This window comes from Abrus precatorius, unplaced genomic scaffold (genome assembly GCF_003935025.1).
Source record: "Abrus precatorius isolate BTA unplaced genomic scaffold, Abrus_2018 Scaffold7, whole genome shotgun sequence".
In the NCBI taxonomy this organism is placed as follows: Eukaryota; Viridiplantae; Streptophyta; class Magnoliopsida; order Fabales; family Fabaceae; genus Abrus; species Abrus precatorius.
The window spans coordinates 28785568-28802683 of NW_020874417.1; the positions used below are offsets into that span (position 1 = coordinate 28785568).

The 17116-nt window shown below is 32.5% G+C and overlaps 1 protein-coding gene across 1 annotated transcript; it reads left to right on the forward strand.

Moving 5' to 3' along the window:
* The first annotated feature begins 10355 nt into the window (after window positions 1-10355).
* On the forward strand, window positions 10356-12946 carry LOC113871736 (SHUGOSHIN 2-like). Its single transcript, XM_027508835.1, has 12 exons — window positions 10356-10479; window positions 10855-11039; window positions 11127-11164; window positions 11279-11387; window positions 11481-11504; window positions 11606-11674; window positions 11769-11816; window positions 11915-12005; window positions 12094-12151; window positions 12256-12425; window positions 12504-12561; window positions 12646-12946. Exons 1-12 carry the CDS (start codon window positions 10416-10418, stop codon window positions 12944-12946), a joined length of 1215 nt encoding a protein of 404 aa, XP_027364636.1. The 5' UTR covers window positions 10356-10415.
* Window positions 12947-17116: the final 4170 nt, after the last annotated feature.

The window sequence follows — 17116 nt, forward strand, 5'->3', positions numbered from 1 at the left end:
ATCTTCTCAAAAGTAATAATAATAACTAACACTCACTGAGATGTTTCTATATATAAGTACAAAGGTTAGACTTAGAGAAGAGTTAATGGAGTTTTGGATGAATGAGGTTCATTTGGTAGTGTAAAAACAAAGGCTTCTTTGGCTTAGGAGGATACGCAGATATCTCTCTCTATGCTGGTTTATACTTTGTTTGGTGCACTTATAGCAACATCTGCAAGATAGATATTGTGTGGGTTTTGTGCCTTTCTTGTCAGTGAGGGAAATTTTTTGGCTTTTTATATGGAAGTGGATTGCCTGTGATATGCAACTTTCTCTCTCTTTCTTGTACATTGTAAAGGTAAGTGGATTATCAAAAGCTTGTGGGAAGTATAAAATAAATGCAGCAAAGTAACAACAAGCTTTAAACATTATGAATGGAATAATCACTTTTGTCAAGAATAAGCTGATGAAAGAGAGAAAGAGAGAGAGAGAGAGAGAGAAAAGGAAAGTGAGAAAAAGAGAAAGTGAATAAAAGGAAGGGTATTCAGCCCAACAAGGAGGACCTGAAGAAAAAGAGAGAGAGGACTGTTTGTCTGTTTGAATGGACAAGGAAAACAGTGATGGTGGGCTTTGCCTTTTATCTTTTATCGAGGAGAAGAGGAGAATAATAATGCTTTGAATGATTGATGGAATAATGAATGAAACGCTAACTCCAAATAAAACAGATTGCATGAGAAAACCAATGTTGTTATTATATGTCACTTTGTCTCTCTTCTAATTTGTTTCCAAAAAGTTGGCTTTCTTCACCATTTTAATGAGTCTAAATCATGGTTTTCTGTTGCCTGACACATTTTGAGAAATAAGATAAGATGACATAATGGAATATGAATTGTGCTATATTCAATTAGTTTTGGGAGTTTATAACTGGGTGAGGGGAATTAAGATAATACAATATTTAAAATCTTTGTGGAATCTTCCATTTATATCATAAACCACTGCATGCAGCAACTGAAAATTAAGTGCATGATTATTGACATATATTTGATATATTTAGAAAAATAATCAGTATAAAAATGTGTAAGTCCCCTAGTTTTAAAATGAACTGATTTAAACACGCGCTTAAACTTTTTAAGTTTCTAGTTAAGAAATCTAAATTTACAAATTGAACCATTTTCGAGTTAACAAAGCATACAGTAGTCTTGATTTGATTAAAGGTAGAACGGTATACGGAAATAATAACAATAATAAACATTATATTAGCTTAACTTAATTTTATGATCTCCTTAATTTTTATTTTAACTGTTGCTGTTATGCTCCAGTGATCCCTTCTATACAACTACTGAGTAGAATTACTTTCAAGTTTGAAATTTAATAAAATTTTAAAATATACATAATACAAATGGATTTTGTCTAAACTATTCACTAAAATAAACAATTCTATTTCATATAAATTAATAGAAATTTATTTATAAATAATTAAATAAAAAGCTGATAGAATCTTAATATAATATTTTTACTTCATTAATTCATTTAAAATAAGACTATTTGTTTTATGAGTAATTTGGACATGCTCTTTAAAATATCATAGTGACGTAATCAGCTTCAAAAGCATGTTTAGTTTACTAGCATGCAATTCTAGCTGCCTAGGACCCTGAATTCTGAGGAATAATTCTCATCCACTATTTTAAATTCTAGTGGACAAATTTTCACGAAACTCTATGTAATTGGGAAAATCAAACATAGGTAATATAACAATAATAAAAAAAAGGATAACTTTATTTAATTTTTCATTATGGGTCCTATCGTATAAAATGAACAGTGACAAACGTTGCCCTAACCCATGTTTACCTGCCCATATAAGCATATTAAGCCATTCCAAACCCACAAATATGATGCTTGAATTAAGTAGTAAATGGTTGACCCAAAAAAGAAAGTAGTAAATGGCTTGGTTCAAATGAAAAGCTTTCATTGAGTGCATGTTTGAATTAAACAATTTTGAAAAAAAACATTTTTTTAGAAAAATGCATTTTCTTTAAAAATTAAAATATACACAATAACTTCACAAACATTGGAAGAAAAAAAAAACTTCATAAAGCCCGTTTTGCGGTAATAGGACAAACAAATTTATAAAAATTATGGCTAAAAAGAATATTTGGAAAGAGAAAAGTATAAGCCCCATACCCAAAAGGTATTGAATAAGTGTGCTTTTGGTTTAGAGTTATTTTAATATGAATAAAAGTTGAGAAAACTTAAAAAAAAAAAAGAAAAAAAAAGAAATCATTGACTGTGATTGCATAAGTCCAAAATACCTTCACCTTTGCCAGGCCCAGAATTAATTTTGGGGGAGCTACCTGTTCAATGCTGTATAGTATAGTTGACAAAAAAATGATGTATAGTATCATCATCATAACGTAAAAACTATAATTAATAATATTAAAATATAAGTGTTATATAAAGAACAAGTCTCACGTTACTTAAGATTAAAGTTCATAAAAAGTAGATATATCAATATTTAATTTAATTATGTTCAGCTGTGTTTGTTATTATCTTTGTCTTATTTTTCTTAATTGTTATCATTGTTATTTTTACCTTTTTTATATTTTATTGATAAGTACATGTGATTGTCAAAAAAAACTTATTTAATTGATATTTAAAATTTAAATGATCAAAATGAAACTTAAAAAAGATAAAAGATTATATCAAAATGAAAATTAAAGTGATAAGATTAATAGAGGTAAAAATTCTAACTTAGCCAAGAAAACATTTTCTTGATATCCAATAATATAGGTATCTTAAAAAAAACAGCCTTGATCAGTGTTAGCCTATATTTTTTACTATAAACATCTCACTAAAAACTCAGGTAAAAAACAACAAATTTGTGAATTCCAATCTACACATATTTAGAGTTGGAGAATAAGCAAAGAGACAGAAGGGATCATAAACTGACATTGAGATATTTTTTGTACGAAGAGAAAGCAGTGTTATAAGTAATAAAAACAAACTTAAAGTAAAAGAAAACAAAACATCGCCTGACATGAAAAAAATAGCAACGATAACACCAAATGAAGATGAACAAAACAACGTAACATCAATCAAAGAAAGCATATTGCCCTTCAAATAATTAAGAACTACATAGAACAAACAAACTTTCATCTATTGGAATCGGACCATCTTCTCAAGGTTCACTGTGTCATGAGACCCCATGCATGGTTTATATCAGAAGATGCAAAATAGGTTAATTCATCTAATTATATCTAATCAAATATGAAATATGACTCTAATTTAATTTTAAAAATCACACGAAAATAAGCTCAATGCAAAACATGTTGTAATACACTCATAATTGTTAGGACCAGAGTATCAGTATAATAACACACAACTAAAATAAGAGATGAAAAATAAGAGCCAATAAAGACAATATAAAATTATCACAGAAGAAAAATTACACTACTCCTCACTTTAAAATTTACTCCTCAAAATAGGAGATTATTACTACCAAGTACAAGCTCGGTGTAATACAAAATGAAAAGGAAAGAGAGGATTTTGGGATAATGCTTAAGGAACCCTTAAGCCTCCTTTTATAAGCCAAAGGAGGTCCTCCTAATTGAACTCCCACCGATGTGGGACTAACAATTCTCCCACTTGAAGATTATGATTAAGTTAATCATATTTTCACACACATTACTAATATATATATTACAATTACATGTTGCTTATATTCCTAATAGGCCATACAAGGATCGACACCATGTAAACTTGTCATTGTTCACTGGCTTTGTCATTATGTCTGCTATGTTGTCTTTGGTGTGAATCTTTTGCATATCCACTCTACCTTCCTCTACTACTTCACAAACAAAGTGGTATTGTATACCTATGTGCTTTGTTCTAGAATGAAAAGCTAGATTCTTTGCAATATGCAAAGCACTTTGACTGTCACAATACACAGTAGTAGTCTGTTGTTTGTGCCCAAGTTCCTCCAATAGCCTTTGAATCCAGATTGCTTCCTTGCATGCCTCAGTAGCTGCCATTTCAGCTTCTGTAGTAGACAAAGCTACAACTTAGATAACCAGCTTACTGCCCCTCCAGCAAGTGTAAACACATAACCAGTAGTAGATTTCCTTTTATCCAGATCTCCTGCAAAATCTGAATCAACATAGCCTTTCACAATAAATTCTGATCCTTCAAAACATAATGCAACATTAGAGGTTCCTTTTATGTATCTAAGGATCCTCTTTACAACATTCCAATGCTCTCTACCAGGATCTGCCATGTACATACTGACTGCTCCCACTGCTTGTGCAATGTCTGGTCTAGTACAAATCATGGCATACATAAGGCTTCCCACCGCTGATGCATACGGCACTCGAGACATTTCCATCCTCTCCGCTTCATTGCTAGGACACATACTTGAGGATAATTTATAACTGACAGGAAGTGGGGTAGAGATTGGCTTACAGTCTTGCATATTGAAGCGTCGCAAGACTTTACGAAGATAATTCTTTTGAGAGAGCCAAATCTTCCTATCTTTTCTGTCTCGGTGTATTTGCATCCCTAAAATCTTGTTTGCTGGTCCTAAGTCCTTCATATCAAACTCCCTAGCTAATTGTGCCTTCAATTCTTGAATTCGATCTTTGCTGGGGCCTATCACCAGCATGTCATCCACATACAACAACAAAATGATGAAATCATTATCACCAAACCTCTTGTAATAGGTACAATGGTCTGAACTCAATCTGTTGTATCTGAGGCTAATAATGAAGGAATCAAATCTCTTGTACCAACACCTTGGCGCCTGTTTTAAACCACACAGAGATTTGGTCAACCTACAAACCAAATCTTCCTTTCCTTGTTCTTCAAAACCTTCTGGTTGGAGCATATATATTTCCTCTTCAAGTTCTCCATGTAGAAAAGCAGTCTTTACATCAAGTTATTCAAGATGTAAATCAAATGCAGCACACATTGCCAGAACAATTCTGATTGTGGTTAATCGAACAACTGGAGAGAATATCTCGTTGAAATCAATGCCTTCTTTCTGAGCATATCCTTTAACCACTAATCTTGCACGATACCGCTCCACTTGATCATTACCATCTCGTTTGATTTTATAGACCCATTTACAACCAATGGCTTTTCGATCTTTTGGAAGTTCAACAAGTTTCCATGTCTTGTTTTTATGTAAGGCCTCAATTTCTTCCTGCATTGCTGTCATCCATAATGAAGCATCTGAACTCCTCAAAGCCTCATGAAAGGTTGATGGTTCTCCTTCATCTGTTAGAAGACAATAGGCATCGTGGCTTGCCATCACATAGTCTGAGTGCCAAGATGGTCTCCTTATCTCACGTCTTGTTTGTTGAGTTTCTCCATCATTGGCATCATTTGATTCTTGTTCTCCGTGCTCTTGTTCTGCTTCAGAGTTGTCATCTTCTTTAGCTTTCCTTTCTATCACTACTGAAATAGTGTCTTTGGTAGTACTGTCATCTTTCTGCTCCTTTTGCAGTTCATTTTCTGCAAAGACTACATCTCTGCTAACAACAACCTTGCAGGCAGTGGGATCCCACAAGCGATACTCCTTAACATTGTCAGCATAACCCAAGAATATACATTTCCTGGATTTTGGATCCAGTTTTGTTCTTTCTTGGGAATTGTACATCACGTACACAGGACATCCAAACACATGTAATGAAGAATAATTAGGTGGCTTTCCATTCCATATCTCCATTGGTGTCTTCAAACCAATTGTTGTTGATGGTGATCGGTTTATTACATAACAGGCAGTTTTCACTGCTTCTGCCCAGAAAGATTTAGCCACTCCTGCTGTTCTTAGCATAGCTCTTGTTCTTTCTAGAAGAGTTCTGTTCATCCGCTCTGCTACACCATTCTGCTGAGGTGTATAAGGCACTGTGAATTGCCTTGAAATACCATCTTGCTTGCAAAATGCCAGAAAATCACCATCTACATATTCTCCTCCATTGTCTGTCCTTAAGCACTTAATTCTTTTCCCAGTTTCAAGTTCTACTAGTGCTTTAAATTCCTTGAATACTAGAAACACATCTGACTTCTTCTTGATTGGGTACACCCACAATCTCCTTGAGTGATCATCAATGAATGATACAAAATATTTTGCTCCTCCAATAGATACTTCCAGTGATTCCCATACATCAGAATGAATCAAGTCCAGTATGTGTCTACTTCTTGTAGTCACGTTGCCAAATTTCAATCTATGCTGCTTACTTGTCACACAGTGGTCACAAAATGGTAAGGTTATCATTTTGAGCCCGGGCAAGAGATTACGTTCTGCTAGAATTTTCAGGCCTCGTTCTGACATATGACCAAGTCTACGATGCCACATCATTGTTTCTTCTTCTTGACTAATTGCAACTGATGCATCTGCTTCTTTCAACGTATCTCCCAAAAGCATGTATAAATTGGTTGTGATCTTTTCTGCTTTCATCACCACCAAGTTGCCTTTAACCACTTTCAAGATTCTACCTTCAATATGGATCTTACAATTGAGGTCATCCAATTGCCCAATGGACAATAGATTCTTTTTTAAGCCTTTCACATGTCGTACTCCTTGAATTGTACGAATAGTACCATCATGCATTTTTAATTTGACAGTACCAATTCCAGCAATTTCTAGGACATGATCATTTCCCATGAACACGGATCCTCCTGAGATAGGTTCATAATTGTAAAACCAGTCTCGACATGGAGTCATGTGCCAGGTTGCACCTGAATCCAATATCCAACATTCATGAAGTTGTCTTCCACCTCTAGATTTTACTGCTTCACTATATAAGATTTCACCATCATCTGAAGTACTTGCAACACAACCTTGAGAGGTTGATGCTTCAATATTCTTCCCTCCTCCACTCTTCTTGTTCCAACAATCTTTCTTCACGTGCCTTCTCTTGCCACAATTGTAGCATTTGAGGTTCTTCCTTCTCTGAGATTTTGATCTACCATGATTCTGGCTCCCACTGGAACCACGTTCCATTGATCTTCCTCTCATCATCGTCAATGCTTCTGCCTGTTTAGAATTTTCCAGTCTATCTTCCTTATTCTTTCTCCTGGATTCTTCTTCAAGAACTGCTCCAACAATATCATCAAAGGATAGACGACCGATAATGTTGTTGTTTGTTATATTGATGATGAGTTGATCATATGAATCTGGTAAACTCTGGAGTAGAAGCTCCGCATGTTCATTTTCTACTTTGTTGAAATCTGCGGCTGTAAGCTGAGCAAATAACGTATTCAAATTGTTGATGTGGTTCGTTACTGATGTGGACTCACTCATTCAAAGAGTGTAGAGTTTCCTCTTCAAGAATATTCTGGTGTGAAGTGACTTGACCTCGTACAACTTGATCAGTGTGTCCCAAATCTCCTTTGCAGTCTTCTTCTCTGCAACACTGGATAACACTGAATCAGCCAATGCTAAGTGCAAATTGGCAACAACATTGTTATCCATTTCTCTCCATTTTTCTTCTAAAATATCTGCAGGTCTGCCTTCAATTGCATCAAGACAATTGTCTTTTCTCAAAATTGCTCTTATCTTCAATTTCCACAGGGAGAAATTACTCCCATTAAATTTCTCTATCTCATATTTTGCTGCCATATTTTCTCTCTTTATTATACCGACTTATGCACTTCTCACTATGAATAGTATTGTCTACTGAAATAACACAGGTAGACCATGAACTAACACACACAAAAAAAATTCCTAGGAAAGAGAGGTGGGTCACTATAGACACTCTTAAATACCAAATCTTTCCTAGCCAGAACGACACTCTTAAATACCAAATCTTTCCTAGCCAGAACTTTCTCAGATAGCAGTTTCACACTACCAAACTTTTTCAGTAACAACTCTTTTTTGATGTGAAAGATCAGATTAAATCGCAATCACAGAGTATACTCAGAATTTTACCAACACTATTCTAATGACAATAGCAGCGGAATAAACTAAACCAATAGCTCTGATACCACTGTTGGGACCAGAGTATCAGTATAATAACACACAACTAAAATAAGAGATGAAAAATAAGAGCCAATAAAGACAATATAAAATTATCACAGAAGAAAAATTACACTACTCCTTACTCTAAAATTTACTCCTCAAAATAGGAGACTATTATTACCAAGTACAAGCTCGGTGTAATACAAAATGAAAAGGAAAGAGAGGATTTTGGGATAATGCTTAAGGAACCCTTAAGCCTCCTTTTATAAGCCAAAGGAGGTCCTTCTAATTGAACTCCCACCGATGTAGGACTAACAATAATTATTAGTTAATATTTATTAAAAACTAAATATATTATACTAGTCTCATTTATTTTATTTCTAATTTAATGTTTCTTTTTTTGTATTTTTTTAATAAATTTTAGTTAATAATTAAAAATGTGTTAAAATTTGTGAAAGGACAAATAACCCTAAGTGACACCTCTAGTTTGAACATGCTTCCATTGAAGACCATGCTTATTTTTATTTTTATTTTGTTGGGCAAATTCAATGTATTGCTAATTTTGGCCCCCCATGATTTATAACGAGGGTGCATACATTGGCAGTGGTCATGTCATGGAGGCTAGTCTATGGTTCCATCTATTAATATTCCTTTCAAAAGGCATGCATGCATTATCATTTATCATTTATGAAGGATAGTTTAGATTTGTACTTCACTTTGACTTGACTACACTCTATCACGAAGACAATGATGCCAATCCCTCTCTCTCTTCGATATAGAATTGACAACACAACCATTTCAAAATCTTAATTCTTTTCCTCTGAGTACTTGTTGTCCACAATAGTAATATAATACACCTTAGACACTTTTTCATACTTAGGTAAGAACAAGCCCAAACCATGATACATGGTCAAGTAGTAACATTTTTTATCATTCCTTTATGGGAATTGTTTTAAGTTTTTGAATTTGGGCTTCTAGTTTAGCCCACTTTATCAACATGAAATGTTTGATTAACCAATTTCATTTCTATAACAGTTATGGGGGAAGCAGGGATTTGAATCCTTATTATTTTTCAAAACATTTTATAATTATAAAAGCATATCTAAGCCTTCATTTTCCTTAAACTTGTTTGTAAAAAATCAGTTTAGTGCTGCTAATGCCAGTAACATTTGTGTGGCAAATCCTCCCTTTTTCTGCATCTATGCTACTACTGGTTCAGGGTGTTTTTGTAGACAGAGCCCAATGTTTGATTATACTAGTTTTGTTTTACTTTGTTCTTTTTTTTTCTAGTTGACCCAAAAAAGTTAGATTTTGTTCTAGGCTCGCACCCATAAGGCCCTGACCCAACAACTGGAGTAGGTTGGGCTATCTTGCCCCACATTTACTGGCCCAAAAATAAAACTTTGTCAAACATTTGGCCTGTGTGGCAATGTTGGGTTACCTGCCAACCAGAATACTACTAAGGACTTTTATTAAACATTGACACGACCAAACAAATAGACTTCAATTTTATTAAACATTGAGGTGCAACTTTATTATTAATAATAAAAATGCAAGTATTTATGACACTACACTTAAATTTTACCCTTTTACTTTTATCTGTTGTCCATTAAAACTACAATAAATAAATTTGTGAATGAATTGAGATAAAAAAAAATTAAACATTAATTGTACATTAAACGTATATTTATTTAATAAATTTGTGTTTATTTATGAAAATTATATTAATTTAATTAACATTATTTTATGAACCATCACAAAGTGATATTTGTTCAATAAATAATCAGAATATTATATTTTATGCCTTACTATAACTTTAATTTAAATTTTTAGTTTGTCCCAATAACTTGTTTAACTTTTTTTTTTTATCATAAAAACTTATAAGATTAAAAGATATATAAAAATAAAATCAGTACTCACAGAGTAATAGTATTTAAAGATATTTTAATGTAATTTTTCAAAATAAAAAGTACATAATAAGAATATATAATAATATAATTTTATTAAAATTATAAAATTGAATATAATTTAATACATTAATATTATTAAATTTTATATTTTTATAAAATTTTATTTTTACTAAATTATTATTATTATTTAAGCAAATAAGAAAAACTAATTTTAATAACGTAGGTTTTTTAACTTATTAAAAACTTTATTTTTCTATAGAAAAGGAAATTGAAAGACTAAAAAAAAAGCAAATAAATATAAATAAATAATGGATAATAAAAAATAGAATTCAAAATTCATATTGTAATATTTAAAATAATTTAAGAACTTTTAATATTACATATAAATATAAAAAAATAGTATAGAAGGTTGGGACATTACTCACATAACGATTCAAAAAGGAGGTTCGGAGCTAGGCTCGTAAAGCCGTTGGTTGCTATGGTCAAGTCTTGACGATCCCTCTTCTGAGTAGCTTCCTTCGTTTGTCACAGAGACACACTGAGAGAGAGAGAGACAGAGAGAGATTGTGGAAATGGAAGGTGGTGACGGCGGCATCTTCCTTGACTCAGATTCAGAGCCATGTGGTGTTGTTGGAGGTACCCATCTTTTCCCTCTCTTTCTTGATTCTTCTTCTCTCTTCGGTCGCTATGCCCTACCTCTTACTTAGGGTTTTATCTTCCTATCATCTGCAAAACACTCCATGCATTCTTATTTATTTATCTCCTCTTTCAAGACCAAATTTTACCTCCCATTAGGGTTTTTGCGCTTCTAATTCTGGTTAAAAACACTCAATTAAGTGTCTGTTTGGGGAAAATTTGATGTTTTAACTTGTAATTCGTGATTATATAGCGTGTAGATTCATCCACTAACTGAAGCCCCCGAGTCCAAACGAAATTCTAGATGCAAATTTGGGCGTTTTGAGATCTAATATATTGTTCCATGGGGTAATTGGAAATGGGTTTGTGTTGCAGGTCAAAAAGCAAAGAGAGGAAAAATGGTGAGGGGAAATTCTGTTTCTGTGGGAGTGGGAGCTTCTCAGAAGAAAATGCTTGCTGACATAACCAACCAGCAGCAACAACAGCATTACCCTCAAACCTTGAACCAACAACCTAAGCAGCAGTCTGCACCTAACATCTCCACCGACCAGCTTCTCAAGGTATTGTATACTTCTGACTATTAATTTCCTCTTTTTCTGTTATTAATTTGTAAATATACTGATGGATAGTTTGATTCTGTTTCCCAGGAAAATGCAATGTTGATGAAGCTTCTAGCTAATAGAAAGTAATACTTTGTGTGAATTTGGTCTGCTTTTCTGTCTTATTTCTGTCGTCAATGCAATTATGGTGGTATGAATCTGTTTTCATTCACTGGGGTTTCCTCAACTTGTTTGGACAGTGCGATTATAGAATCATGTAAAGTGGAGCTACAAAAATGTCAAAGCAATTTTCAGAAACTGCGGAAGCAAAATTCGGAACTTGCCCTGACAAATAGTCAAATGCTGGCGGTACTGCCCGAATGTTGACATTTTTTTACTCTTGTTGAAATTCTGATCTACGATTGCTGATGTGTGTTGTTTTTATCTATCTATGCAATGCAGGAGCTTAATTCTGGTAGACAGAAGGTGAGTCATGAAATGAAAACATTGGTGCATGTCATACCTACTGCTTTCATTTTCTTTTCTTTTATGGTGTATTGAATGATGTTGAATTTGTTGCCATCCAGCTAAGGGAACTTCAGCATGAACTAGGAGGCAAAAATGGTATTCTCAATGCTATGAAATTAGAATTGACGGTCAGTTTAACTCATCTTGAAGCTGATAAATTGCAAATGAGCAAACAACAAAGGGCTATTTTTGTTTTTGACTGTTCTATTTCTCTTTGCTTAGGCAAAAAAGCACACAGTGAAATTGAAGCATGAGATTGATGCAAAGGAGGTAAGATATGAATTTTTCTGTATTCGCTTCTGCTGGATGGTCTTTAGTCCCAGCTTAATGTTGTTGCTACAATTTTCCCTTTCCTTATCTACTGCTAGGTTGGAGCAAACCGGAGCAAGCAATCAGATCAACCATTGCAAGAAGATAACAGGGGGGATGCAAAAAGGAAGAGGGTGTCAAGATCTAAATGTAATTAGTATAGTGGATCCACTTTGTGTGCATGTGTATGTGTTAATTCAATTTAGATAACCTTTAAATAGGTTTTTCTCTCATGCAGCTTCTGCACCTGCTGTCATTAAACAAGTTAAATCCACAGAGAAGGTTGACAATCAAAGGTATGAGTTTGTCTCTGCTTGCTATACTGCACTAATGTCTGACTCCAAAGCTGGACTCTGGTTAGGAACGAGGCAGCTTATATGTCTCCATTGAATGCATACAGGTATAGTTTGAGAAGGCAATCTGCAGTGATGAAAGCTGAGAAACCAGAACCAACAAATGACTTCCTAGAGGAAGATGATGTTTCACATATCCAAGAAAATTTGGGAAATGAAGATGGACCAACATCATTAGGATCCAAAGTCCATGAAGAAGCCAGAGAAGATACTGAATGTGATTATTGTACCAGACTTGTCCCTTTTTGTTAACTTTCTCATGTCATCAATTCTTATACTTATTGTTTGCATGCAGCTTCAGGACCTACGAACACTGAACAAGTTCATGCAAAAAAGAATGTTGAAAAGAAGAGGTAGGTATGTAAGAATGGTTTGGATTTTTTTAGTGATTGAGAGAATCAAAAGCTGGCTTATACATCTTTGAAAATTTTTTACAGGCATAGTTTGAGAAGGCAATCTGGCAAGTTCAGGCCAGAGAATCCAGAGCCAACTGAAGACTTCTTTAAGATAGATGATACAAAATTTAATGTCTCCCATTTATGTGATAATATGTCAGAAAAAATTCATCTAACAACATCAAGTGTATCTGGACAAGAATACAAAGAATACAATGCGTGTACATTTGAGCCTCAGGAACTTCGTAGATCATCTGTTGGACGGCCATTGCGAAGATCAGTTGAGAAGGTTGTGTCCTACAAGGAAATTCCACTTAATGTGAAGATGCGGAGAGCTAGTTGAGTCCATTTCATATCAGGTTCTCTCTGTGAATTATGTAGAGAAGAATGCACTCGAAACATGAAAGCATGCTATGTCCTACATCCGGATGCTATAGTTAGTGCATGATGATAGGGTTCTATTGATTTTGTTTTAGCTTCTTGTTTAGGGCTTTGCATAATTGAAAACTGATGTACGTTCTATTATGATCATCTCTTGATGATAACATTTGATCCATTTGTTGATTTCCATGCCTCCATTCCTTGATTTGTAAACTTAATTATGCAGTGGTAGCGCCAGATGCTTGTTCTCTGTTTTTTAAATGAAAAAGAAGTTCATAGCCCCCCAAAATAAATAAAACAAAAGAAAAAAGAAGAAGAAAGATTCCCGTGTGTTTAAATTAGATTTTGTAGCCATAAATTTGCTTTAACTTGATTTTGTCGAGCAGCAGAGCTTGAGTTATGAGTAATGGTTTATATTTAGAATTCTTTGTTATGAAAAAAAGTTATTTTGGTAAAAATAGTGTTTATTAAAAAAAATTACTTATAAATGTGTATTGTTGTCAATAGTGTAAATACAGTATTTCCTCCTATCTTTTTTATAAAAAATAAAATGGAGTATTTTTTGTCCTTATTATAAGAAATAAATAATAGATTCAAAATGTATTAATTGTTAAATTTCTTTTATACTATTCTTTTATTAGTATTATTAAATATACAAATTATTAATTATATCATTTAATATTATGGGTATTTAAAGTTATCAAATGTATTGAAATGCATAAGGTCTAAAAAATAGATTGTAGGTTCTTAATCTTTTTTTTTTCAGACACGTGTTATAACACTTAAATTGTTTTTTCTTTTTAAATAATGAATTTTTGAATTTGCTTCAATAGAATTTTGTTTTATTTTCTTGTCTCTGTTTGAATGAAAAGATATATTATGCGGTGAAAGACCATTGATTCTCACTCAAACATGAACAAATAACAACCAAAACCAAATTAAAAAATGGATTGAGATCAACAAGGCAGCATCAGCAAAGTGACCTTTGCCCCAGTTGTTCCCGGATTTAGCAGTTCAAACATGCATGCATGCATAAATCATAGACATGTTTGAAAAGCCATCATTTTGGAGAAAAAAAAATCTCAACCAGTTAATAGAAAAAAAACATTTCTTAATTAAATAAAAATTAAACACTATGAAGTTGTTGAATAATATATGTCTATATATATATATATATATATATATATATATATATATATATATATATATATATATGTATGTATGTATATCTGTAAGACTCAAATTTATAGTTGTCGCTGATGTGGTTCTGATCCATTAACACCATTCTGAAAGTGAATCGCCTACAACACACCTCATTGTAGTACTCATTGATCCACTTAAATTATAAAAATATTTAGTATATCAAAATTATATAAATAAATTTAATATACTTTTTATGATAATTTAAAGTATTTAATATAGTGTGTTTAATATTTTTTAACATATGCCTTTAAACATAAATTCCAAAATTATTATTATCATTATTACGAACAGTTTGCTCTTTTTTTTTTCTCTTTTTTTAAACTTAAACATTTTACTTGGAAGACTTTAATATCTTGTTAAAATCAAACAAGCTTATCCGATATTGACAAAAAGTGGAAAAGTTAGTGGTGGATGAAATGATTTTGATTTTATTGCATATAATCTCACTGTCATTGGTTTTAATGTAAAATTAATGATATTTCACATGAAGAGCATGTTAGAGATATATGAAATTATAATCTTTTGACCTTTCTTAAGTTTGTATATTTTATGTTGACGAATCTCCATGGTTTTCGCCTCACAATTCATTCTGCCGCTGAACTTCAGTTGATCTACCAATTCATCATGAAAATTCCAGTGGACTTTTCATAGGATTTTTTTTCACTTTTTCTAAAATTTTAAGAACTCTCACAAAACATAATTCTTAAAAATTCTAAACACCAAACATTCCCTTAAAAATCATTCACAATAACTTATCTTCTTTCCAAGCAATTAAGCGAAAGTAAGAGTATAACTGATAAAAAATAATTAATGTAATATTAAACTATAAAAATGACAGATAAATAGTAATGATTTTTTCTCTGAAAAATCGACACTTAAAAGGAAAGGAGGGAGTAATATTTTAAAATTATATAATTTATCAGTAATTAACAATTTTATTTATTAATTGTAATTCATATTAGAGTCGAAAAAATCTATGCAGTAACTAAGATAAAAAGGGTTGTTTTAATTATGGCAATTGGTCTACAATTGATTTTATTTGGAAGACTTATCGTTAGTTGTGTGGGCCTGCCATCTATAGCTTCCTCACATGGAAAGGGAGACAAAAAGTATCTGATTTGCTCAACATTCTAAAGCTCAAAACCGCGTCACTGCACGAATGAACTAATTTACATTTGTTTAGTAATATAATTTAATCATTATCAAAACCATATGGAAAAATTTTATTCACTTTTCAAAACAAATATTTTGGTTCAATTTGCAACAATGTTGAAACTTTTTTTAGAACTGTAGAAGAACATTTACATGTTTTAAAATATTGAGGATTTTTAAAAGGTATATGAATCATATTTAAAATAGGACAGATTAAATAACATTTTACTATATCAGTAAATTTATGCAGCTATTCTGTGTGATTATAATACTTAATAATGCAATATGAAGATTGAAGGTTAAAATGGATTAAACCCAGTTGCATTAGTATTGATTATGCCCTACATTTCTCATCCATTAACTATTACTTCACGAGTTCACGAAGAAAAAACACCTTCCTAGATTACATCAAGTAATTGATTATTGTATTAAACAATCTCTAAGAATCTTATCAGGTGCAAAGATAAAGATAATGTTTGCCAATTATTGCAGTTTTTCATGCACGCTGAGCGCCACCATAACTTTTTTCTCTAGTTCAAGAATAGTTCATGAGCACTCAATTACTTCTAGAGACCCATGCAGGTTTCTTTTTTTGGGTTTTCTTTTGCCCATTAGAAAATTATATGAATAGTCATAGCCATGGATAGTTTCTCCCCTCCTTAAGAGAAGTGGCATGCTGCCATTAAACACAATTGTTAATTAACTATGTTGAGAATTTTCTTACATATGGCACGAAATGTGGCTTTCGAATAAATATTATTAACTGGTTCCCATGAAGTTGCCTTAAATATTTAATTTTATAAATACCATTCAATGTATTCATAGACAAATGTGAGGGTTTTTTTGTTTCTGTCTATGAAAGAAGTATACAAAAAATTGTCTGTATATGTAACATTCTTCATCCTACTACTTTGGTGCATGGACATTAGGAAACCAAAGTGTGAAGAGGGTATGAGGACCCACACGGTTGCAATGAGATCAATGGCAATATTTTCATACCAAAACAGTAAGTTAGGTGCTGCATAAGCCGTTATTCTTTTTCCTCCTTTTGATCTAAAAAGATTGAACTTTATTGTACAAAAGAGCTACAAAAAAGGACCCACCATTATGTCAGTTGCCCCCTTTGGTTTTTGGTAAAATTTAATTTCTGCTCCGCTCCCTTATTTGACTGGTAGACATGTAATGTGATCATGCAATGCACATTATCTCTAAAATTTTGTGCTTCTGTTAAGCCATGTCAATAAAATATGTTAATAGTTCATAATTATAATTGATGAGCACTTTTCATATCTTAAGATGGTTAATTTCTTAGATGATCCAAGTATCATTTTCAGGTAGCAGAAAACCAGATGGTGTAATGATATTTATTTACATTACTTTACTTCCAATCAGCAGGTGAGTAAAGGTTAACTCTCAAATTGGCTAGAGAATATAGGTTAAAATTAAAGTTAATGTGTCATTTTCATTAGACAAGAAGAGCATACGACATTGCATTATAACTATTTGAGTGAGAACAGGAAAATGATGGAGGGAGTGAGGAGGGAAAAGGAGCAACAATACATGCTTTGGAGTATGGTATGGTATGGCGTGATAATAACTAATAAAGCCATAACAAAATCTTCTTTATAGTCAAAAAGAAAAACCAAAGCACATACACACAAAAGGAAAAGGAATTAAGATCTTATGCCTTTAATCATTCCTCAAACTAGACTTTTATTTTTTTTGTTTTAGTCTGACCAAATAGAACAACCAAACAGAAAAGTAAGGGTTAACATTA